General features: G+C 37.5%; 1 protein-coding gene and 1 pseudogene across 2 annotated transcripts in view; one reads left to right on the top strand and one right to left on the bottom strand.

The window, feature by feature from the left end:
- The window catches only part of LOC101309408, a 16,234-nt pseudogene extending 5,979 nt beyond the window's left edge, over positions 1-10,255 (top strand). Inside the window, exons 9-23 of the transcript XR_185359.1 lie at positions 1,389-1,548; positions 2,214-2,401; positions 2,949-3,203; positions 3,591-3,679; positions 3,809-3,956; positions 4,066-4,284; positions 4,757-5,122; positions 5,257-5,407; positions 5,639-5,850; positions 6,243-6,445; positions 6,940-7,138; positions 7,233-7,474; positions 8,132-8,275; positions 8,411-9,200; positions 9,496-10,255. The product of XR_185359.1 is annotated as a DNA-directed RNA polymerase I subunit RPA1-like (transcript). The remainder of the gene's footprint in view (positions 1-1,388; positions 1,549-2,213; positions 2,402-2,948; positions 3,204-3,590; positions 3,680-3,808; positions 3,957-4,065; positions 4,285-4,756; positions 5,123-5,256; positions 5,408-5,638; positions 5,851-6,242; positions 6,446-6,939; positions 7,139-7,232; positions 7,475-8,131; positions 8,276-8,410; positions 9,201-9,495) is intronic.
- Positions 10,256-10,890: 635 nt separating this feature from the next.
- On the bottom strand, positions 10,891-14,752 carry LOC101303747 (WD repeat-containing protein wat1-like). Its single transcript, XM_004307517.1, has 11 exons — positions 14,623-14,752; positions 14,413-14,535; positions 14,147-14,248; positions 13,940-14,052; positions 13,760-13,829; positions 12,975-13,052; positions 12,124-12,240; positions 11,949-12,043; positions 11,624-11,703; positions 11,451-11,510; positions 10,891-11,191 (listed from the first exon to the last, which is right to left on the bottom strand). The coding sequence occupies exons 2-11, from the start codon at positions 14,521-14,523 to the stop codon at positions 11,064-11,066; spliced, it is 954 nt and encodes a 317-aa protein (XP_004307565.1). The 5' UTR covers positions 14,524-14,535; positions 14,623-14,752; the 3' UTR covers positions 10,891-11,063.
- Between the last annotated feature and the right edge of the window lie 12,251 nt (positions 14,753-27,003).

Raw genomic sequence — 27,003 nt, 5'->3', positions numbered from 1 at the left:
ATTATTCTCTCTCTCTCTCTCTCTCTCTCTCTCTCTCTCTCTCTACTTCCATACACAAACATCTATTATGTATATATATTGGATTGTGGACCCTTGTGATTGTAAGGTCTATTTATGAACACTAACCCACAAGACTACGAATAAATATGTGAAAATACTCGTTTGCTCCTGGGAGCTACTTTTCTAAAATGCTGATCTTGTTCTCAATTTTGGGAGGACTTCTTAAACACATAACAACCCTTGAAAACTTAATTAACCATGAGTTCTAAACTGCGGTTCAGCTGAGATTTGGAACTTCATGTTGACTGGGAGTTAGGGTTAAAATGTGTCCGAAGGACTCTGAGGTGGAGGAGTTATGTTAACTGTTCAAGGATTTCAGGAGTTTAGTAGATTTTAGATTAAAATTAAGGATAGAGGAAATTGCTTGATGAACCAGCCTTATGTGCATGTTATTCAGGCTTTGCTTAATGACATTGCTGGTGTCGACAGAGCTAGAACTTTTGCATCTTTGTAACCAAACAAAAGAGAGCCTATATGAGCACTTATAATTTTTCCCTCGTAGTTCATGGTTCATATTCTTTCTGATGATGTAAGTTGTCCGAGGTTTGATCGAGGGGAGTTGATTTGGATAGCAACTGTCCACCAGGTCGACGTTTTAGCTTCGATTGTGGCTTATGCAAAGTGCAAAAAACCAGATTGATGTTTATTCCCAAACTGGTGTATTCTGTGCATGAGGCCGGAGAGAATGTAAATTGTTCTTTAGTTCATTGTTTGGTTATAGCCTTCAATCTCAGAGATGCAGGGATGGTTTGGGAGTTCCTGGAGGGGTGTTTTGCACTGTTGAGTACTAGGCCTCTTAGGTATTCTGGTTGGAGTAAGATACCTACCTTTCTTTGGAGAGGTACAGGGTCTTGGTTATTTTGGTCGTTTGAATGAAAAAAGGGAGTTATTGTGAGATGTAGTTGTTTACTGGTTCTGTGTTATTGTTTTTGGGGGTAATCATTGTCAGTCTTTCTTCTGTTTTTGTTAATGTTAAGGGTGTTTTCTACACTTTGTTGTGTTCTCTATTGTTTTTTTTTTTAATATATTTGAGTTAACTGTTAGTTTGCTGCTTGTTTAGTTGGATGTTTTTCCTTTGGAGTTTTAAATGACCTTTCTTTTATAAAATTGCCACATTATAAGTAGGCTACTAGTAAGCTAATAATGCAAATAATGTATGAATGGCCTTTTACTTGAAGTTAATCGTGTATATTTTTTATGGGTGTTTGAATTGTTCTGAAAATTTATATCTTTTGTTCATACCTAAATAGGGTGTGGAATTATCTTCTATCCACCTTCTCTAATTATATCCCTTGGGTCATGTGTTTTCCATTTGTTGATTCTCTTAGGTGATGGAGCATCCTCAAACTGTTTCATTGAGTAAGGTGGTTCAGACAAATACTTACTTGAAAGACGCTCTTAGTCAGAACAAACAATCACAGACAATTCGGCGTTGGAGGGAACTTCAAGATTGTATAAATCTAATGTTCGATAGCAAAACTGTTTCGGGTGAGTAAATGTGTATTTTAAATATTTTTCTCTTATGGTTTATAGTTTCCTTTTTCTACCCCCCAACCCCCCATATCAGTTCTCTTCTGTTGCAGTTGTTTTTGTTATTCTTTTTTCTAAGGTTAGATTTTAGAAGAATAAACTGCACCCATCCAACTGAGTAATTGACACCCATGGGATGATTATGATACTAGTTGATGTAGCACTGGGGAAATAGTGGGAAGAAAGAGAAGAAGAGGAAGAGAGTAGAAAAACTAGAACAGGGAGAAATGTAGGGAAACTTTATGCAGCTATTCTCAGTCAATAAGAAAAAATAAAGATCAGAAAATGACAATAAATACCAACAACTTAAGTGATACTAAGATGGGAGAAAATTAAAAATAAATGGGGTGATAGTACCTGCTGACATGGCTCACCTACTTTTCATGCCTTTGGGACCTTTAGTTATAGTGTGCTACTGACTCAACCACCTTTAGTAATCAACATTTAAGAGAAAAATAAGAACTTTCTTCAGAAAAGGGAAACATGAGAACTATGCTTGCATGAGTGGCTACTGTTCTTTCGAAATGTGAGAAACAGACTAGGAGCAGCAGTCTTAGCTTGTTAAGTCAACTTTATCTCCTATATGTAGTAAGTAACCTGTATTTATGTGTACTTAATTTTAGGTCAAGGTAAAACAGATGCTTCTGGAATATGTCAGTTGCTGGAGAAGAAGGAAGGCGTGTTCCGCCAGAAAATGATGGGAAAGAGGGTTAATCATGCATGCCGGTCGGTTATATCCCCTGACCCCTATTTAGCTGTTAATGAGATTGGAATTCCTCCAGTCTTTGCATTGACATTAACATATCCTGAGGTATGGTTGACTGTTGGGCTTGGTGGCTTCAAATTAGCATCAATGTTGGCAGTTACTTAAATTTTCTTAACTTAAATAATATCGAAAATTGTAAATTTTTTCCTTTACTTCTTAATTTTTTTCCGTCTGTTGTTACTTCTTTGTTTAAATTCTTTAGTCTTCACCCCCCACCCCTTTGTTCTGACCTTCTCAGATTTTTGTCCATTTATGTTCAGTACCACTAAAGAATTTATCCAATACCCCACTTTTTATCTTCATCATCCAACAACAAACTCTATGCTTAATTTTTCCGTCTTCCTTTCCAGTTCTGCAGTCATATTTCTGTGCCTTAAGGTTGTATGTATTATATATGTATCCATAGTTTATAATTGCCTTTGACAAAAAATGCATGGTGGAACAAACATATCTTGAATAATCAGTTATTTTTTATCCATATGAAGGGTGAGCTGTGTGTTTGGGTCTGGTAATCATATTGTCCCTTTTTTTTGTGAATAAATCTTCCCTCTTTTATATGCCTTTATTTTATTCTTTGTAACCCATAATGCAGAGAGTTACTCCCTGGAATGTTTTCAAGTTAAGGAATGCTATTGTCAATGGTTCTGAAATCCATCCTGGAGCTACACACTATATTGATAAAAAATCTATCAAGTTGCCACAAAAGCGGAGAGAGCGCATTTTATTGTCAAGAAAGTTACCTTCTTCAAAAGGGGCAGGGACACAACATGGGAAGGGATCTGACTATGAAAACAAAATGGTACTCCGTCACTTGCAAGATGGAGACATTGTTCTTGTTAATCGCCAGGTATGACACGCTTGACTTTAAGTGTATAATTTTTTATTCATAGTTTGTAAAGTTAGTGTTCTGTTTAACCATACTAGTATAACTGGTCTTTTTACTTTGAAAAGCTTATTTATAGTTTTTTTATTTTCAAAATTGTTTAATGTCAATTCTGGATTGTAGTTGGACTAGTAGTTGATTAAGATCTTTTGATTGGTTAATCTGATGGGTGTTATTCCACAGTATACACTTCACAAAATCCAACGGCACATAGTCTAAATAGCTTCAGTGTGCTGCTTCTAAGAATTTGCTACGTTAATATTTTTGTTTTCAAATATTTGATATAATGTGAATTTTGGATTATTACGCCTCTGCTGGAGTGCTAATTTGTTTGATGTTTTCATTTCACAGCCTACACTTCACAAACCCAGTATAATGGCTCACATAGTTCGTGTATTGAAGGGGGAGAAAACATTACGCATGCACTATGCAAATTGCAGGTTTATTTTCACACTCCTACATATAAAATCGAATACATGTTTAATTAATGATTGATTGAGATTTAGATGTTGAACTATATGTCACAAGCACATGGCACTTGGTGATTTTATTAACTCTTGTGATTTCAGTACATACAATGCTGATTTTGATGGTGATGAAATGAATGTTCATTTGCCACAAGATGAAATTTCTCGCGCTGAAGCTTACAATTTGGTGAACGCAAATAATCAATACGTAAAGCCCACTAGTGGTGATCCCATTCGAGCCTTAATTCAGGTTACAGGATATTATTGTACTAATTTCTATGTCAAACTGAGGATACTTTAAGTTCTTAGGATATTCTACAATTGCAGCTTCTAACTACATTGAATTTGGAAAATTTCAGGACCATGTTATAAGTGCTGTCCTCCTTACAAAAAAGGACACCTTTCTCCGCTCGGATGAATTTAATCAGCTTCTTTATAGTTCATCTGTTTCAGCATGTGGTTCAGACACTTTCTCTGGCAAGCCAGGTCAAAAGGTTTTAACATCCAACTCTGAAGATGAAATGCAGCCCCTTCTTCCTGCAATTTGGAAACCAGTGCGTCTGTGGACGGGAAAGCAGGTTAGTATGAGCTGGCTCAGCAAAATTTTATTTGCAGTGCACACTTGGGATTATAACTGTTCTTTGCTACTGAAAATCCACATAGCTTTTTGATTGTTTGAAACAATAGATGTGTCCGGAAAAAAAAAAGTTTGTGGGCTTTTATACCTATACTTTATCGAGTCCTGTTCACCTACTCAGTTGATTTCTTACACAGTTGTGACTGCAATTGTATTGAAATTTAACGGTTTATTATGGTGAAGTAATTAAAATAATTCCACTTTTCTTATAGTTCTTCGCCATTAACTTTAAATCCAATCTCAGTTGAACAAACTGAGAAAGGAATTACTGATGTGGGGGAATTGCTGATCTTTTCATTTTACTTAATTGTTTGTTATTAATGTATTTTTTTTCCCAATTGAATGGTTAATGCATAGTAAAATGATGTCCCTAATTTTTTATATCTAAAACACAAGTTCTTTCATCTCTCTAGGTCATCACTACCTTGCTAAATCATATTACAAGTGGTTCTCCACCACTTACTGTTGAAAAGGAAGCAAAACTCCCATGTGGGTTTTTCAACTGCAAGACTCTTGAAGAAGAAGAGGAATTTGATAAAGCTCAACGAGCAAAAGAAAAGAAGTCAAGAAAAGTAGCTTTTAAAGATGATTCAAAAGGAAAGGAGGAGCCAGATGAGAGCAAGTTGTTAATCTATCGAAATAACTTGGTGCGTGGTGTGATCGACAAAAACCAGTTTGGTGACTATGGTTTGGTCCATAATGTGCAGGAACTCTATGGTTCGGAAGCTGCAGGAAAATTGCTTTCTGTTTTTAGTCGTTTATATACTGTTTATTTACAGGTTAGTTGTTGAAACTGTTATTATGAAGTTTATTTCCTGTTGAGGGCAGAAGAATTTTTAGTCGTTTATATACTGGTTAGTTGTTGAAACTATTATTCTCAAGTTTCAGTATTTTTTGTTAACTCCCATTTCAGATGCATGGGTTCACTTGTGGGGTTGACGATCTTTTGCTAATACAAAGCAAAGACAAAAAAATGAAGGAACAACTCGAAAGTTGTGAAGAGCTTGGTGAAATAGTTTTCCGTGAGTTTATTGGGGTCAGACAAAATGAAAGAAAAGGTATTGGTCTATGAATTTATTTTTTCTTTTTGATAAAAAGTTTGTTCCTCGTAAACATAGTTACAGAAAGTTTTGATATTTTGAAAAAGCTGCCTAAAATTCTTATGTTTTTGTTTTACTTTGGGAAGCTGTTTTTATATTTTGAAAAAGCTGCCTAAAATTCTTATGTTTTTGTTTTACTTTGGGAAGCTGTTTTTACTTAGAATGGTGCATCACATCTTGATTAAAAAATTGCAGATCCAGTGATATTGCAATCGGATATTGAAGAATTTTTACGCAATAATGGAGAATCTGTGTCGGAAATGTTGGACAGGAAAATGACGAGTGAACTTAATAAAAAAATCTCCAAATCTGATGTCTTCAAACAATTGTTTCAGAAAGGGTTATCAAAACCATCTGTTAAGAATTATATGTATCTTATGACAAGCTCTGGGGCTAAAGGTGGTGTGGTAAGTTTTCGGCGTTTGCATCCTAGTTTTTTCTTACCAGTTTTGTGCAACATGACTTTTTATATTGCCCAGGAGCTATAAAAGATGTGTTTCCCCCCAAATGTATATATAGTAATTCACAAATACGAAAACATTAAACATAGATGTTTCACAAGGAAAAAAAAAAAAAACACAAGATTCCTATAATAGATTATGTATGAGGCCTAATCATATATAATGCCATTAGACTGTTAACTTTTTTTGTAATAACTCTTTCTGTCTTGAAGCCAAGTTCATTTCACATTAAAAGTCCTATGGTAATTTACCCTTAGTGTTGATACGTACGTTAAGAGTTATTTATCTTCTTTAACTCTTTAAGTAGTTTTGAAGCGAGGATCTCTTCCTTTTTATAGGCAAATCTCCAACAAATTGCTTCATACTTGGGTCAGCAAGAGCTAGAAGGTAAACGAGTCCCCCAAATGGTTTCTGGAAAGACCTTACCATGCTTCCCTCCATGGGATTGGTCACCTCGAGCTGGAGGTTTTATTATTGATCGCTTTCTTACCGGTCTTCATCCTCAGGAGTATTATTTTCACTGCATGGCTGGCCGTGAAGGGTAATTTTCTTTCTCAACCTTTTCTAAGTTGTTTTTATTTTGCAAATATAATTGCATTTCTCATAAAAGATGCAACCTTTTGGTGATGTCAAAGTTCTAGGAAAAAGAAAAAGAAAATAAAGTTCAAGTGGGGTTATGCTATTGAGAGTTTAAAGCATGATTTCTTTATCATGTTTCTCTTCACTATTTACAGCACAAAGGGTTAACTATGTCATCCAGATTATACTTTTAAACATGGTTTCATCATAGGATCACTATGGCTTATATTTTACATGAGCCTGTGTTTCCACACTATAGTGGTGTGCATCTTTTACTAATATAGGATGAGGTTGCTTTGTAAACAAGAAATGTCGGTGCCTTTATTTTTTTTTGTTTTTGGTAAATGACCAGAAGTACGTAAGTTGATGATCTTATTCTTTTCTTTAGCTAGTGATTTATTCGGCGTTATTGTTTGATTGGTTTTTCTTATCTAATTACTATCTTGTTCTACATAGGCTGGTTGATACAGCTGTCAAAACTTCTCGAAGTGGATACTTGCAAAGATGCCTAATAAAAAATCTCGAATGCCTTAAGATTTCTTATGATCATACTGTCCGTGATGCTGATGGTTCAATTATTCAATTCCATTATGGGGAGGATGGTATTGATGTCCATTTGACAAGCTTTATTAAGAAGTTTGAAAAACTGGCAAATGTAAGTACTCGTTCCTGGTTTTCTGAATCTGAATCCAAATCCTTGCAGTCATTTTCAAGTTATTCTTTTGTTTATGTTTTTTTCTTTCTGTCAGAATAAAGAAATGTTTGACAAGAGATTTGGTCGTCAAATTGATAAACTCAATCCCTATATTGATGAGTTGCCTCCCGCTCTCAAAAGAAAAGCAGAGATGTCAGTTCCTAATTTGTCTTTGAAGGAGAAAAATGCCACCTTGAAGTTAATGGAGCACAAATATCTCAGCAGTCTTGCGCAACCTGGTGAACCAGTTGGTATTCTTGCTGCTCAGTCCGTAGGAGAACCATCAACACAAATGACGTAATGTTTTTTTCTATTTCTGTTCCTTTTCTCTCATATTCAAAGGTTCCCATGAGAAATACTAGTGTCTATTGTTCTCCAAACTGGTGCGTTCTTTGAAAATAGCAGAGAAGTGGGTATTCTGTTTTGCTGCTTTGTCCTTACACTAGTTGTGGTGGGAGCTGTGTACAGAAGTTAAAACAAGCTGGCTAACCGAAAGGGGTGTTTTGAGTTGAATTTGCTTTTGAATATTTTTTTGGGGGGAAAAATACAAGATACATTAACTTTTCAATCAAGTTAAATCGTTCTCTCTTTTGTGCAACTTAGTTTCTACATGTTTAAGGGGGTTGCTTGCTTCCACTTTTTTCTTTAAATTGCTGGTGGTGGTTGATTGCTGTGTCAGCTTTTGGTCTTATGTCTATGCATCACCTTTTTGTTTGTCCTTTTGGATGTGGATTTCTCAACCCCTGGATGTACACGTTTAATACAATGCAAGGAAAAATAATTATATCTGTATATGACATGGGATAGTTTATGAAAGTAACTATTATTGATTTGGTATATTCTGCACATCCAGAGCTACACATCGGTTTCATTAATCTTTTTGTGAGCTGCAAAATGAAACTGGTCATTTTGTTTGGGTGATAATTGTATCTGTTTATTTATCTCATTTTTCAGTCTGAATACCTTCCATAATGCTGGACGAAGTGAAATGAATGTGACTCTCGGAATTCCACGGCTCCAAGAGATCTTGATGACTGCTTCAAATGATATCAAGACTCCAGTCATGACATGTCCGTTGATAAACGAGAAAACGTGAGTGTCCTTTTAATTTGTTGTTGTGCACTACATCCAGTTTTTCTTTTTACAAGTCATTGAAAGTTTTATATCCAACTGTTAGATATTGTACTGTTCTATGTCTCAAATTGACATTTGCAATCTATTTGCGATGTGCAGGGACTATGCTAAAAGTTTAGCTGATAGATTGAAGAGGATCACTGTGGCAGACATAATAGAGAGCATGAAAGTAAACATTACACCATTTACACATAAGGACCGTCAAACTTGCCGTATTTATGAGCTTGAGATGACACTTTTTGTACCAGAACATCTTTCAAAATTTTCAGAAGATTGGGAGGAACTCCTAGTGGTTAAATTTGTCAGGGCTTTGGAGGATGCCATACAGAATCATCTGGTTTTGCTCTCTAAAATTAGTGGTATAAAAGATATAAAGGCTGATTCACTGCCGAAGGTATCAATGGAGGCAGATGAAGATGTCTCTTGTAAAATTTCGCAGCATGGGGGAGAAGATGATGATGATGGCGATATAGATGACAGTGGTGAAGGTGCTGAGGATTTTGGGTTGGATGCACAAAAACGAAAGCGGCAGGGTACAGATGAGATGGAGTATGAAGGTGACTGTGAGGATGAAGTGAGTGAAGGTCATCATTCTGATAGATTTGAAAGCGAAATTGATAAGGGGGAAAGTGATGTGGAAATCGATAAGGATGGTGTGATGGGGATCTCAGATGCAAATGATGAAATGCATGAAAGTCCCTCAACTGGAGATACATCTAAGCCACAATCGAAGGGAAAAAAGACCAAATCAAGGGAGAAAATAAAAAAGAAGACCCGAGCAAAGCTAGTAAGAAAGGAGTATGACAGGGCAACTTTTGTGTCAGCCAAGGGGTTTCACTTTGAGATCCATTTTAAATTTACCAATGAACCTCATATTCTTTTGGATCAGGTATCTACCCTTTCTCATAATAACTTCCTCTCAGTTGTTTTCTAACAGCTTGCGCACATTAACACCACCCAGAAAAGGAGAAAAACACCACCCAGACCCACCGAATGGCATTTATCAGCATGAAAACATATCGACAGCTTAAAAATGTTGTGCCAGTCTCCAGCATCTATCAAAATGATAACACCACATAAAAGAACTTCAAAATTGTTGTCAATTCATGTGTAGTTCTGCCACGTCTGTCCTTTTGTAACCTATCCTCTTGTTGATATTTATCCTGTTTGCAATATTGCTGCAGATTGCTCGGAAGACAGCCCGAAATGTATATGTCAAAAGCTCTGGCAATATTTTGGATTGTAAAGATATTGATATTTATGGTAATGAAGATCAAGTTTTCTGCTCCTGGAATGATCCCAGAAATAAATTACCGGGTGAAAAGAATCCCACAAAAGAAGAAAAGAAGATGCGAGCCGTGCAGACAGCAGGCGTGGATTTTGCTACACTATGGAAACTGCAAGATGATCTTGATGTCAACTATATATATTCCAACAACATTCATGCTATGCTTAACACTTATGGAGTGGAAGCCGCCAGAGAAACTATCATCAAAGAAATAAGCAACGTTTTCAAGGTTTATGGGATATCTGTCAATATCAGACACCTTTCACTCATAGCTGATTACATGACTCATAGTGGTGGGTATCGTCCAATGAACAGATTTGGAGGTATAGCAGAGTCTACATCGCCAATCAATAAAATGTCATTTGAGACGGCTTCCAAGTTCATTCGAGAAGCAGCATATCATGGGGAGACTGATGACCTGGAAACCCCATCTGCTAGGATCTGTCTTGGGCTGCCTGTGAAAGTTGGTACGGGTTCTTTTGATTTGATGCAAAAGATGGAAATTTAGATGTAGTTTTTTTTGACAAGAAATTTAGATGTAGTTTTGTATGCAAATGATGGAGATTTGAGAGGTAGTTTAATGTATGCAAAAGACGGGCCAACGCTCTTGTTTGTATTTGCTAATTCATTTGTCAATACCAGTTAAAATTTATGTGATCTTAGAGCAATCTCAAATTGATCTTTGAAGTAAAAGACTAAAAGTATCAAGTATTTTGCTCAAAATCTATATGCCTTATTTTTGGGACCGCCCTACAATTGACTGTCAGTCATTCCCTATTTTCATTGGCCAAATCGATAATGATATATTTGTAGGGGAATCGTGTTTCACTAACCAATTAAACACTTCATTAAATGGTCAAATTACTTGGCAAAAATTGAAATGGTCAAAGAAAATTTTACAGAGCCTCACAAATCAAGAACTACTTTTTTTGTTTTTGTTTTTGATAGGGATCAAGAACAACTACTTGGAAGTCATCAGAAAACACATTTTTGACATGTACTTTTCTTTTTGTTGTCTCGAAAAGTTTCCATTCATACCATGGTAAAAATGGTCAAATTCTAGTTCCAAAAACGAAAGTGAATTGCCAAATTTTTATATTCCAAAGTTCAAAAGAAAAAAAAAAAAAATACTATATATATATATATATATATATATTTGGAGTTGCTGTGTCTTCGCCAACAAATTTTGGTGAGGGATGCAGGTTCAATTAGACGGTATTCAAAGAAAGCAAACACATCATTTGGTTTCTGAAGTAGGCATAACACACTAGGAGGTAGACGGTATTCTGAACAAAGCAAACACATCATTTGGTTTCTGCCTACAGAAGTAGACACAACACATTAGGAGGTAGTTCTGAAAGAAGATTCATGATTTTTGAACCGTAACATTTTCATACGATTTCATTATAAACAATTCTGCAATTTCTAAAACATAAGTAAATGCATCAGGTGGCATATCCAGGTTCAAGGTGGACCAGGTTCAGCTCCATCATGCAGTGCACAACAAATGGTTGCTTTGTGATGTCCCTGATACACTCTGATATCTTCTCCGGTGGACAGGTTCCAAAGCCTTGCTGTTGTATCAGAGGAAGCTGCAAGGATAAGCATTGTATTATCATTACCATTTCAGAAACGAGAAATACACATTTATCACACATATCAGATTTAGCTGACATTGCAACTTGACAAAATCGAAGTCTTCATACAAAAATTTAGGAATTAATTCTGAAGCTGCTACAGGCGAATAAGAGTTCATCTATACCTTTCTGTACTTCTTGAGAAAGGTATAGAAGAAGAAGAACAACAATAAAATAAAAAAAAAAAAAAAAATAAATAATAATAAAAATATACCTGTTATAAGATAGGCACCATCTACGGAGAAAACACAGTCCCAGACCCACCGTTGATGCCCTAGGATGTAAAAACAATTTCTTATATAGCTCAAGATTTAGTAACCATCAGGTTTGCAGAGTTATCTGTAAAGTATAAATTAGAACCTTTGGAGAATTTTATAAGACAGATACCTTCAAGAGTCTTTTCTAATGTGAAACCATCAACATTCCATATCTTGACAGTGTTGTCAGAAGAGGCAGTGGCCAGATATCTAAAAGTATAAATCATTAATAGATTATCGCAATGACAACACAAGCATATGGCACATTCAAATATAAAACTATTTCGCCGAGAAATACAGGTTAGGTTAGATAAAGATATTAGGTTTATTGACCTTGAGAGAGATGGAAAGGAAAACACAAATAGACCAGTAGGTATTATCGGAAGTTTGAACTGACAGACGAAGGTATAAAAAGGCAAACTATATATATCGTTTCTTTACTTAAGGAATCAAACCTGTGGGGCTCACAAAACTCAGGTGAAAGTAGACATTTGAGGATATATCCCTTGTGTGCTTGAAGCTTATGAAGTGGCTCAAAATTTGTCATAGTCTGGAAGGCAATGCACTTGACATCAAAATGAATTAAGGTAATATTGAATAGAACGAATAACTATTTGCTGTAGGTACTACCTGTGTCCCTCGCAACAAGCGCCAAACATAGCATGTCCCATGATTATTTGCTGCAACAACTAAGCTCCCATCCCACATGACTGTTAGTGATCTTACAGCAGTATCCACCTCTGGTACCTAGGTTCAATCCAAAGATCACTGTCAAATTTAACCTCGTCATATAGGAGGAGAAAGAGTGCACTGCACACGCAAGTAAAAGGACGGGATTCTGGCACTTGTTCATGTGCTTTAAGGATTTGATCAGCGAGTCTATACATCTTGAGATAATCCTTGAACCTATACCTATCAATTAAGCAAATAATTGTTTTGGCGGGATCTTCACATGTCAATCTTTTCTTGCCAAAAACCAACCTTTAAAGAACTTGCTTATCAATTTCATCAGGTTTCAATGAAAAATACAGAAGGTTAGAGTAGTAAACATGCTTAGACTGCAGCTTCACATTTTTATCCAAAGTAACTACTATGCCCACATTCTCTTTCCCACTTGCCATCCATACCTACAGAATACCGAAAACCAATTTGTTTCCCGTTCTTATTTACATATTTCTTTTGTGGTTTAATATGTATATTTAGTATCAGTACATAAAACAGTGCAACACACATGTAATGATGTAAATGATTGTATAATTTTCTATTTTTCTTCACTCACTTCCTTAACCTACCAACGTTAAAAATATTGGTGACCAAACAAATGCAGGCATGTGCTGAACAAAACCTCTTGGAATAACAGTTAACATTCAAAAGTATGATGAAAAGAAAAAAAAAAAACATCAACATTTTCAATAAATCATCATAGAAAGTATATTTACAGTTGTAAGGGAATAAAAAAAGTCCACAATAGTGCAGCATACCAATTCACAACTGCAAGAGTTCGCTGTCAAATCCCAAACACGGATGTTGCCATTTTGGTCCCCAGATATTAGTTCAGTCTGCAAAACCACTCATATAGATATATTATCTTTAACATAGAGACAAGCAAACAAAAGCATGTGATAAGCAAGCTAAATAAATAAAATGTCGACTAAAGTTCACTGGAAAATTAATATGTTGCGATAACAACATATTGCAACAGGTCTGAGGAAGCATAATGACAACAATTTGGTAAAAAAAAAACACACACACACACACACAATGATAACAGAATAGAGATAGCCACTATCCCACAGCAACAATTTCAGATGATTAGTTAATGCTTAATCCTCTCTCAAGATAGATCAGAATGACAGTTGAAATCGAAGGTGAAAATAGTCAATGACAGTCTCATAAGCCAGTTCCCAGGATATTCTAGCAGGATGTTTTGAAAAGCACATAAATGTTCCACACATTCAGAGTCCAATAGAAATAATCGACCCAAGTAGCAGGAGCTGCAAAATTCTAGTATGTCATTGTTTCACCTAGCCCGTTTTTAAGAACATCCATAATCTCCTAGTAAACCAAATTAAACATGGATGGAATAATCCACAATATCTTTTGGATATTTTCAAAAGAAGGAAACACTATAAAGTATAAACTATATGACCCAAAGCCATGCCGGTTCAATTCCTACTTATCCATCTTAACATCAGCAGGTACGTAAGACACCAAGATTCAATTATATTTTAATCTAAGATATATCAAGGCAGATACAATGGTTGACCTGATTCGGGTGCAGCACAACAGTGTTAACAGCTGCACGGCTTTCATATTCTCTTTGGCAACCTGGAGCTCTGTAATTACCTCAACATATAAGTCCATATTTGACACTAGAAACCAACTACGGGAAAAAATATAATAACTTGATAATAGAAAGGTAGATGAGAAGACTAGTACAAATGACCTCAAATCCCATATTTTTACTGTACCATCCTCGGAACCTGAATACATCCAGTTCCCGTCACATTGAAACCCCACTGCCATAACGTTATTAGTATGCGAATCATAGCTCATCACCTGGCATACAATCATACAAAAAATCAAACACTCTTAACTGAGTGAAGTACTTTAATTCAATAAAACCCAACAAAACTCAATGACAGAGACAAACCGGCTGAGGACTGTTTGAATTAACATCAAACAACCTAATATGAGGATTGCCCGCTGCAGCCAGGAATCGTTTATCCGGGGTTATCTCGAGCCTGTTTACTTGCTATACAATAGAAACGGCCAATGCAAGTTTACCCATCAGAAATGTAGTAAACTCTCCCACAAAAACATGAACAAACCAATACAGCAAACAAAAACAACCCTAAACACGACACACTCATTTCGAGAACAAGACATAGTTTGCAAATACAAGGAAAGTAGATTAACTGAATCAGGGTATTGGATGGTGCGGTAGCAGCGGCCACCTTTGGCCTCCCAGAAGCGAATGGTGTGATCATAGCTCGCCGTCGCAAGTATCACAGACGGTTGTTGGCTCATCCTAGTTTCTTCCTGATCGCCGCGATCAAAGCAACTAATCAGACAACCACACTAGCATTGAAATTTAGATATGGGCGATTGGGGTTGAGATTGATGAACCTGATCATGAAATTAAACAAGAAAAACGGAGTCAAATTTGGGTTGGGTGCTCGAATCAGGGTTTTGAGGGGGTTTTTGACTTTTTGGAGCTACAAAGCTAACGACTGCGCTGGATGGAATCTTGTGCAGTATGATTATGAACGAGGCGCTTTGTCGTAAGTTGCAAAATAGCTCCCAAAAACTTACCCAAACATATTTAACCTAAGCCCAAATTATCGAACTATTCTTACAAACCCACCAACATTGGTCTATTTAGGCTCGACATAATTCAAATATCCAACACTGTTTTTTCGTGAAAATTCTTCTACGTATCAAGATACAAGTGAACTGATAAACTAATATACAATATTTGATCCGGTCATTTATGTTGCATTATTATGCATGTATTTTAATATCATTAACAAAATTAAAACCAAAAAATAGTTATAAGTGTTTCCAACACAGGAAGTGAAGACCTGAGATCTAATAAGAGGTACTCTTATTATGAGCGTTCTATTAATTTGATCGGGTCAAAAGTGAAAATGAAAGAAAGGAATTTAAGATCTTTAGTCTTCATTAGATCTTCTCATACGAGGATTTGAGAACTTGCAAATTAATGGTGCAAGTGCACTTTGGTGCGTAAAATCTGTTCCGGTTTTTCCTATGGTGTAATAAAAAGAAACAAAAAGGCTACAAAGAGAAACCCCTAATACGACCTGCATTAAAAGAAGCAAAATTGAAAGCAGGAGAAACCAAAAGATGGAGACTTTAAACAACCCACATTGTTACGTGGATTAGTTCTATCGAAGTACATATCAATAATTCAATATAATGCGTTGACACATCATAATTACATTGCTGACCGTTTTGACCAGGGTTTATTACTTTTTACAAATTACATGTTTATTCGCAGTAAATACAAGAGTAGAATCAAATTTATCAATTCTTTTTTTTAGTTTATACATGACGTTTTGTTTGTCTACTAATGTGGTATACATGCTAAAACAACAACGTGGATAAAGAATAATTTGGTTGGTTCTACCATTGGCTATTACCAAGGATAAGTATATACAAAACTTACCTATATTCGTATATATGTTAAAAAACTTACATATATTCGTCATTACTAGGGCCTTGATCGGCGTGGTCAACTATTGTTACCTTATAACCCTTTATGTATATATCAAATATATATCTTAAAGGGCAACCTTATCAAGAGTCAAGACATATGAAAATGGGGAACTCAATACCATTGGATGAAAGGATTGAAATATATTATGCAAGTTGTACAAGTTTCAGCCCGTTCCACTCTATATATCTTAAAGGGCAACCTTATCAAGAGTCAATATATTATGAAAATGGGGAACTCAATACCATTGGATGAAAGGATTGAAATATATTTTTGTTAACTATTATGTGATATTGTTGATATGAGCCGCTTCTCTCTCTAGAAGACAACTATTATCTCTTCTTTGCTTCATCCGGCAGCGCGTTGCCTGACATCGTTGTCGAATGGGACTCCATGATCTCAACGTTGCGTTACCACTACTGGAAAATAGCACTTAGGCGACGGAATTAAAAAATTCCGTCTCCTAAGTGGTACTTAAGCGACGAAATTTTCTATTTAGGCGACAAAACAGTTTCCGTCTCCTAAGTTATTCTTAGGAGACGAAATATTTCTATTTCGTCTCCTAAGAATGACTTAGGAGACGGAATTTCATTCCGTCGCTTAAGTACTACTTAGGAGACGAAATATTTTTACTTAGACGACGACATTTTGAAAAAATAAAAATTAAAAAATTTATATGAATCACTTAGGGGACGGAACTACATTCAGTAGCCTAAGTAGAACTTAGGAGACGGAATGTTTTAAAAAAAAAAAATTATGAATCACTTGGACGATGGAAATAGAACATTTCGTCGCTTAAGTTCTAAAAATTTCATAAAAATTTCAAACCAAAATATTTCAAAACATATCAATTCTTTTAAATCACACACTCACCAACCTTATCAATAGAAGGAAACCCATCTTTTCCCAGAGCTCCCTCTCTCCCTCTCTCTCTCTCTAGACCATCACTCTCATGCCGGCCTCTCTCTCCATTCTCACCGCTCTTTCCTCCGCCGCCACCTTCAACTACACCACCCCCACCAATGCCACCTCCAACTGCCACGCGCTTATCGACTTCGTCCCCACAAACGCCACCACTCTCAACACCGTCAAGACCCTCTTCAACATCACCAAGCCACCTCCGCACCCTCTTCGGAGCCAACAACCTCCCCCTCTCGACCCGACCAGACTCGATTCACCCGTCCCCGTCGCCAGCAAGCTCCTCGTCCCCTTCTCTTACACCAACCCTCAGATCTGGGTCACTACAGACGCCTCTGCCGTCACCTTTCTATCTCTACCAAGCCTTCCTGCTACCCACCACCGTCCCTCGAAATTTCAAAGGGGTAAGAAATCAAGGTAAGTTCTTCAATTTTTCTGGTTTAATTAGCTTTGGTGATAGATTTATGTGTTTTTGTTTAATTTTATTTTGATTTTAATTTTGGTTAGGATGTGATTGGTATGATGGTGGTGGCATATATGGTGGTTATTTGGTATGGTGGTGGTGGTGGTATATTTGGGTCAGATTGTTGGCATGAAATTGAAAAGGAGATACTATATTGAAGTTTACTGACCCCTAGTAGAAGTTTACTAGGGGGCAGTAAACTTCCACTGGGTTTACAAGGGGGCAAAAAATTTGTTTATTAGGGTAAGAATGAGTATGTGTTGTGTATAATTGGCATGAAATTGAAAGGGAGATACTATATTGAATTTTACAGACCCCCAGTAGAAGTTTACTGGGGAGCAGTAAACTTCTACTGGGTTCACTAAGAGCCAATAAAGTTGTTTATTAGGGTAAGAATTGGTATCTATTGTGTGTTGTGCCCCTGAAATTGAAAGAGAGTTATTTTTTACAAGTTTACTGATCCCCAGTAGAAGTTTACTAGGGGGTAGTAAATTTTATTTTTTCCATATACAATTTCAGGATGAGAAGAAGTTCAAGACATTTAGTTGTGACTTCTGAAACCTACGGTGGTGGTGGTATTTGGGGCGGTCGGAGTGAGTGGATAAAAAACTTGCGGTGGCGTTTTTTTTAAATTTTTTTCAGCCTTTAGCGACGGAATTCAACTATTCCGTCTCCTAAGTGGATAATTTTTTTTATTATAAAATAAAATCCGTCGCTAAGTGCTTAGGAGACAAAAGTATTCTGTCGCCTAAGAACCACTTAGGCGACATAATTTTAGGTTCCGTCGCCTAAGTGTTTACCTCACCACACTTAGGTGACGGATCTTAGCTGACGGACGTTTCGTCTCCTATGTACTTAAAGACGAAATCTGTCACTTAGGAGACGAAATAATTCCGTCTCCACTAGTGGAAATATCGACTTAGCGGACGGAAACAACTCGTCGCCTAAGACTGCATATCCGTCAATTATAATCTTGGCCGATGAATTATCCGTCGTCTAAGTTCTGTCACCTAGGGGTCGTGAGGTAGACACTTATGCGATGGAAATTAAGTTAATCGTCGCCTAAGACCGATCAAACCCGACAGACCCTTACCTGCCTTGTCGACAAACGGAATCGTCGATAAAACTCTGTATCGACGGAAAGTTTTTGTCGCAAATGTTCTTAGCTGACGAATATGAAATTCCTCTTAACCGACATAACTATCGTCGGTATATATGTTTATCGACGAATATATGATCGTTCTTAAGCGACAGAAAATTCGTCGGTAGAGTAATTGCCCGACGAATTTCTAACAGTTCTTAGTCGACAATTGATCTTTGTATTCGTCGGACATGTTGTTTATCTTAAGCGACGAATGTCGCTATTTCCGTCGCCTAGGTATTTTATCTTAGGAGACAAATGTTACTGTTCCGTGGCTTTGGTTGTTTATCTTGGGTGACGAAGAATACTGTTTTCCGTCGTCTAAGACAAATATCTTGGGCGACAAAGGTTTCTTGTTCCGTTGCCTAAGAGATTTTAATTAGGGTGAAAAAACACTGAATTTTGTTATTATTATTATTTTTTTGGGTTTCACTGTTTCTAAAAATTACAAATCAGTAACAATAATGAAACACATACAGATACATATACCGGAAGCACTAGATTTGGACCATTTTTCATATATTGATCACAAATGAACAAATATTATTCATATATACAAAATAATTAATGAATTAACTAGGTAGAAAATTGTTCATACAATGTAGCTAAACTATGAATCTTCTACAAAATCAATAATTCCAAGGACGTCGGTTGTCCAGTTCTATATTATATTATCACCTAGATCATCATTGTTTTGTGGGGAAACATGTGGAGGAGGAGAAGCATCTAGAGGTGGAGGAGGAAACTGTGGAGGAGGAGGAGGTGGCATACCTAGGTGCTCATATAAGGCTGCAACTTGGGACTGCACAGCATTATACATAGACTCAACACGCAGGGCACGCTGTTGGACCTCTTGAAATTGTTGTTGGGCACGCTGCTGGACCTCTGTTAACTGCTGTTGGGCACGATCCTTTGATTCCTTTAGTCTCTGCTCATAGCGCTGCTGCACCTCTTGGAGTTGCTGCTCATCAACTCTAGGAGGACGACTACGTGAAGTGGAACCATTTGAAGAATGGCTCAAGTCTCGCTCGCCTCCTCGTCCCATCCCGCTGATCTCCTTTCCTTTGCGAGTTTTGAGCACCATACCCAACACCTCAATTTGTTGGGACTGAACACTTTCCATAATCTGCTCCTCCGTCGCGCCAAGTGTTGTTCCTTAAATGCTTCTTTTCGTTTATTGACCTCATCAACCATGTCATTTTGCATTCATTTAAAATACATCAATTAATAAACAAAACATACAGCTCAACATCTCCATAATAAAGTTTACTGGTTCCATAATAAACAAAGAAGCTACTAGGAGTCAGTAGAAGTTTACTGCCCCCTAGTAAACATCTACTGGGGGTCAGTAAACATGCAATTCATTATCTCCCTTTCAGTTTCATAGCCACAACACACAACGGATACCCTAATAAACAACTTTATTGCTCCCTAGAAAACCTAGTTGAAGTTTACTGCCCCCCAGTAAACTTCTACTGGGGGTCAGTAAACTTGCAATTCATTATCTCCCTTTCAGTTTCATGGCCACAACACACAATAGATACCCTAATAAACAACTTTATTAATTGCTCCATAGTAAACAACTTTATTGCTCTCTAAAATTATACATATTAATTAATAACAGTGATAATAACACTTCTTTTTTTTTTGGAAGAAGCAGGAAAACATGACATTGTAATTGGACAGTGCCTACATTCAACTTAATGGTCTCATATATATACCAATAGCCGGATTTACACATGCTTGAAGCATTTGCTAAGCTTACATAAAGTAAAAGGAAAGACACTTACATATTTCTTGGTCGTATCTTCATCACCGGCCCTGACATAGGTCTTCTGAAAACCTTTGATAATTGCAAGCTGCTCCCCTTGTATTCTGAGTTCCTCCATTGTGTAGATGATAGGAGAAGACCCCGTGTGGTGGTGCATAGTCTTCTCCCCACGGTTCCGCTTGTTTGCCAAGGAGAGTCTCTAATATATACGAAAAAATATTAAATAGATTAGTAAAATACAAGGGAAACAATAAATGTAATTTAAAAAAAAATGAAGGTAATTTTAAAAATCAGCTTGAACGCATCTGACTCGAAGTGCTGGCATAGAAAGTCCCACTGGTCCTCTCTCCCAATGAAATCTGAAGGCATGCCAGAGGACCCTTCCTTCAGATAAGCTTTGTGGCACTGGTACTTCCAGTCCTTGTACCTCTCATGTGCTCTCATCAGTATCCAATTGAACATTGCCTCATCATTTTCATCCCACTCGTACTTCAACTAAGTAAGAAATAAATAAAAAATTCTCATGTTAAGCACTAAAAAAAAAAATTAACACACCCAATTATTATCACAAAACACATCTTTCAATTCATATCAGCACACAATACTTTACACATATTCAATCATACTTTACACATATCCATAACATTTTCACTTTTTACGAAAACTCCTTATGCAAACATATCCTTAGACATGAAATTTTATCAATAGAGATATGTCAATTCAGTCAGTTCATGCATTCCAATTACATAAGCAATCATATATATGTTATCAAACAAATGTAATTAAGTAAATTACTTTTCATATACTTTTCAGTTACTTACCGACATTGCATTCCACACCTTCCACTTCTCAATCTGATCAAGGTCGTAGAACGTGCTTGCCCTCATTCCCACCAGACTCCGTATGGCGCAACCGATATCATGTGCCACCAAGCTGTTTATCCCTCTCACGCTAGGGCCTTTTACACGGGGGCAATACGCCAACTTGATCTTTTGCCCTGTTTGTTGAACGATATCCTCCGCCTTCTTTCCAGAACAAAAACCCCGCTTCTTTTTCAGGGCCGGAGCTACAATTAACATGTGAAAATACATTATGATACTTAATATACAAGAGGATATCTGTTGTGTGTAAGTGGCATGAAAATGAAAGAGACATATTGTATTGAAAGTTTACTGACCCCCAAGTAGAAGTGTGCTGTGGGGTAGTAAATTAATACACTTACCTGTTGGGTTCATAACTTTGATTCGAGCGCTGCCGACGATGCGTCTTGCAGATTCAGGTGCGGTTGCAGTCTCCGGTGCGGTTACAAACGCCGATTGAGATCCTGTTGAACAACTGTCAACTGTAAGGCGCTGCACGATCAAGGGGGGAGCCCCTGGTGGTACTGTCTCAGCCGGCATGGGGTTAGGATAGCTGCTACTACTAGCTGAGCCGACGCTCTGCCGTATTGACTCCATCAAAGCATCGGCCTTAGTGGCTCTCCCCTTCCTCTTCCCCATGATCACCATATCTTGCACATGAATAAAACACAATTGTTAGTAAATGAGTGAGAAATAGATAAAGATTATGAAAAATAGTCCATAGAAAAGCATACAGGTTGATCAAACCACTTGTATTTCTTCACTTTTTTTATTTTTTTTAGACTTGATGCATTGGTGATACAGAAAACACTAACAAAAACTGTGAGCCACTTAAGCAGAAGATACAATGTGATATTGGGAATTTTTTTTGGATAATTAAAATAATAATAATAATAATAATAATAATAATAATGAAATACGATCAACGAAATCGTTTACGATTCAGAAGTAACAAGCAAGATCAATCTAAGAAGAGAGAGAATACGGACTTGCAAAAGGAGCGGCAGTGAGAAGGTGAGAGCAGAGAGATCGTAGCGGCGGTGAGAAGGTGAGAGCAGAGAGATCGGAGTGGCGGGTGGATGCGGTGGCGATGAGTGGAAGAGGTGGGTGGATGCGCGCACTTTAATCTGTTGCCGATGCGTGGATGGGGTCTGGTGGCGCAGCTCTGGTGGCGCGACTCTGGTGGGATTTGGGAATTGTGGGTGTGAATTTAATTAGGGATTGTGGATTGCGCGAGGGAGTTAGTATAGGTTTTAAATTAGGTTTCGTCGCCTAAGACATTTATTCGTGTCCTAAGTAATACGAAATTTCGGGGAAAAAAAAGGCGTAAAATTCACCCGCCTAATATTTTGGGCTCCTAGACGACGAAAAATACATTTTCCGTCGCATTGGTTTACCAAACTGACGACTTATACAATTTCCGTCGTCTAAGTAACATAAAATTTTTAAAATGTGACTAATATTTTGGGTATCCTAAGCGACGGAAAGTCCACTTTCCGTCGTCTTAAGAGTACTAGACGATGAATTATTCAAATTCCGTCGACTAAGTATATTATTAAAAATTTCCACAATTGTACGTATATTTGCATCTGAGCATTTTCTTGTAACTTTTCAAACTAAACTAATTATAACTCCGCATAAGTATTCGTACTTAAAAAAGCATACATATATAGGCGCACATTTTAAAAATTACAATGGAAATTTTCAGGAATATTATATAATTAATGGTTTGACTTACGTACGTACGTACGGACGTGGTTAATTATAAATATAAAAATACATATGATAATCAGAGTCATCCGAATAATCGTAATATATATTAATCGTACAATAATCGTAATATATATATATATATACTAATCGTACTCATGATAATCTGAGTCGTTTGAATCATCATCCTCCTCAGTTTGGTCAGAATACTCATCATCCTCTATGTATTCGTCATCTATGAAGCCGTCGTCATCATGATTGGGGATGCGAGGTTGTAGCGAGTTCAGTTCAGATGATGTAACTGGAAGGTAACCTATGATATGACACGAATATCCTCAGTATCAGGGACTACATGTGGAGAATTCTCTTGATATGGTTCATTCGGTTGATCAGTTGTTATTGGTTCACTGGGCCCACTCTCATCATCCCCTCCCAGTGTAGCTACAATCAAAATATTCCTATGTGACATCACCTGCACCACTTTCCAACCCTCACCCATAACCAGATCATCAAGATAAAACACTTATTTCGCCATGGTGGCAAGAATAAACGGCTCATTCTCATACTATACACTGTTTGAGTCCACTGATAACAAGCCACGATCTAGAATTGTACACCTCCGTCTAGTTGGGTCAGTATTGAACCATTTGCACTTGAACAACACGATTGGCATACGGTTGCCGTAGATTAGTTCGATAACACTGACAAGAACCCCGTAGTAGTTGAAACCCAGACCCTCAACCATGACTCCATTGTTTGGGGTGACATGGCCTTCATCCCGTTCTGACGTCACAAACTTAACATCGTTCACAAAACATCTAGCACGAACTTTGTGGCTTTGGGGTCCTCCAGCCAACAAGTGCAACTCCGGGTCGTAAGAAGCAGGAAACTGCTGTTGAATGTGCATCATCTGTAACAATTTTAATAGCAACGTTGTTATATTATGTAACATAAAAAAACAACATATCTTTAATTTATGTAACATCATATATACATATCGATAGAAAGGTACCCAAATAGGGAAGTAATCAGGAAAATCTCTCTTTGTGTATGACTTCGTTACCATACTACCTTTCCAAATGGGACTTGAAGTATCTCTCGGCTTCTTCACAATGTTGAAAGACACACCAATAAGCCTTTTTGATCTCATCATTACTTAATCTTTCAGAATTACTTAACCTGCCGTACGGTTCAACATCGTTGGAAACAACTGATAGATTGAATTGTCGGCTACTACCCACTCCAGATGATTCCCCCACTGTGTCTTCATCATTGAGATATGTGTTGCAGTAAGTTACGCACTCAGCCTGAATGTATGCCGCCATGATCGACCCTTCAGGGAAACGTTTGTTTTCGTTCTTCTTCTTGAAATCCCCCAGTTGCCTGCAAAACAAATATATATGCAATTCTTATAATAAATATTTAAAATATCATTTATCTTAATTTGAAAGGATGATTAATTAGAATAAATATGAGTGCATACCTCTCATTTGGATAGCACCAGGTATACTGTACTAGACCAATAAGCAACACTTGTTCGGGAAGGTGGATCATGAGGTGAATCATGATGTCAAAGAAAGTGGGGGGAAAGATCTTCTCCAGCTTGCACATGATGTACACAATGTCTTCTTGCAATGACCGAACATTAGACTTTTTAAGCTCTTTAGCGCATATCCTCTGAAAGAACTTTGACCAAGCCATTAACGTGTCAACCACATCACTCTGCAAATACGGTCTAATGACCACGGGAAGAAGACGTTGCAGCAAAACATGATAGTCATGAGTCTTTAACCCACTAATCTTATTTTCCCCCATCTTAACACATCGAGCGATATTTCCTGCATACCCGTGAGGATACTTAATGTCTCCAAACCACTGAAACACTTCCGCCTTCTTTTGAGGATGGACTGTGCAGCCTACTTTCGGCATTATGGCTTTTTTTGTTTTTTTGCTCTCTACTAGCCATAGCTGGGGGCGTATACCCATCATCTTAAGATCAACACGGGCTTTGGGGGTGTCTTTGTTATTATGTTTGAGATTCAGAATTGTTCCAAAAACGTTGTCACAAACCTTCTTCTCTATGTGCATGACGTCCAAGTTGTGTCTGATTTTCAAGGTCGACCAGTAAGGCAATTCAAAGAATACACTTTTGTGCGTCCAATACTTAAACTCATTAGGCGTGGGAAGATTCAAGTTAGTTACTTCTTTACTCGTGCTCAAATATCCGAACTAGTGCTGGTTAAGCCTCTCTAAAATCCACTCACCAGACCTCCCTGGGGTTTTCGGATTATGCTCCTCAGTCCCATTAAATGCATCAGCATCCCACTGCCACTCGTGATCCTCGGGAATGTCTACGAGATCCCGAAAAACAAATTTTGTCGGCGTGCCAACTAGAATTGACATCATCTATGCATACCGGGTAAGCCTGGTACCCCTTAGTTTGTTAACCAGACAACATCCCGTAAGCTGGAAAATCACTGATGGTTCAAATAACAGCTTTTTTCATCATGAATGAAGTTTGACCATGCCTGTCAAAAGTAGGGAGTCCATTTTCCCATGACTCCTGCAACTCGTCAATTAATGGTCTCATGTACACATCCAAGCACTTTCCTAGAGAACACGGCCCTGGAACCATAACCGTAAGGAAATTGTACTCTTTCCTCATACACATGTTGGGAGGTAGATTGTATGGAAATACTATCACAGGCCAAATGTTGTAAGACAAATTCATGTTTCCAGTAGGATTGAATCTGTCTGTTGCAAGTCCGAGTCTGACATTTCGACACACTAGCAAATTCGGGAAAAGAACGGTCAAAGTGCTTCCAAGCCTCCTCGTCTGCGGAGTGTGTGAGATTATCTGGATCTATCCTCTCCTCTCCTTGGTGCCTTGCCTGGTGCCATCTCATATGTTTGGCCGTATGTGAAGACATGTATAGACGTTGCAGACGAGGACCCAACGGGAAGTAACGAAGAATCTTCTTAGGAATGGGCTTTTTCTGCTTAGATGAAGTGGAAGCTTCATACCTTGGCTCGTAGCAGTGTGGGCACTCAACTTCATCCTTGTTGTCTTTGTAATACAAGATGCAGTTATTGACGCAAGCGTCTATCTTTTGGTGATCAAGACCGAGGCCAACCAACATCCTTTTTACCTGGTCGAAATTTTCCGGACAACTGTTACCTTTGGGAAGCACTTTCTTCATAAGTGCAATATCCTCATCAAAACATGTCTTAGTCTTTCCCCGCTTGTTTTTTATCTGCATGTGTTCCATGACGGTACCCAACACAGTATGCTCACTGCCAGGATACAATGGGGTTTGTAGTTCCTGTACAAGCCTGTTGCACTTATCATAATCACTGTTGTAGTCAACGTGTGAGGCATTAGGGAACGTGTCAGGGGCGTTGTCATAAATAACATTTTGCTGATATCCTGAGGTGGCGAACGGGAAGGCATCGTTTAAGAGGTTCACCACAGCAGGGTCCCCGTAACTAGCATTGGAAGATCCTGCCTGCTGATTATGTTGTGCTTGAATTTCTGTAAGTGTAGGCATTTGAACTTGATTTTCGCCGTGTCATGTCCAAGTGGTATAACTAGGACAAATACCGTTTAGTGCTAAGTGAGAATACATGTCTTCATATGTTACTGATGTCTGATTGAGACATTTGTTGCACGGACATATGTGAATAACTTTGTCTGGAGGACTATGTAGACGTACAAACTCAAGAAAATCAAAAATGCCTCTCATATAAACTGGGGACCCCCTCCCTAATTGCATTCAGCTCTTGTCCATGTTGTACACTATAATAACAGGAAACAAAAATATATAATCAAAAAATCGTGAATAAAATAAAGCAAGGGAAATATATATATATATATACACACACACACACACACTTTGTTGGGAAAATAAACATTTACTAAAAAACAAGAATTTTAAAGCTCATTTCAATGAAAAAACTGTTGAGTAACTCATATTAATGTTTTAATGACACGACCCACCCCAAATTTCACCCTGAAACCCGGAGTAAGTCGTGCGGGGACCACCTCCAAGGAAAATTTACTGAAAAAAATTAAGCAAATCTCCCTTGCAGATGGACAACCCTAACTCGAAAATTTCATATTACCCTCTTAATTCAACACTTCCGAACATCACATAATCATCCTTCAGAAATTCTACACATAATATACAATAATTCCAAAGTATTCAGAGCTACTAAACACAAGTGGAAGAAAGAAAACACGAGTAGGTTGAACAGGTAACCTACTGACGAAAACTGGCAGAAATGCGGGTGACTATGCCTCGTCTCCTACTAGATCCAACCCGAACTCTGCAGACTGGGCAATTTAAAACGAAGGGCCCAGGGGAAAACATTTAATAACGTTAGAGTGAGTGGACAAAAAAAATAAAAAAT

This window comes from Fragaria vesca, linkage group LG7 (assembly GCF_000184155.1).
Source record: "Fragaria vesca subsp. vesca linkage group LG7, FraVesHawaii_1.0, whole genome shotgun sequence".
NCBI classification, from domain to species: Eukaryota; Viridiplantae; Streptophyta; class Magnoliopsida; order Rosales; family Rosaceae; genus Fragaria; species Fragaria vesca.
Note: the sequence above shows the minus strand (reverse complement) of the source record. Positions and strands in the feature narration are given on the sequence as shown.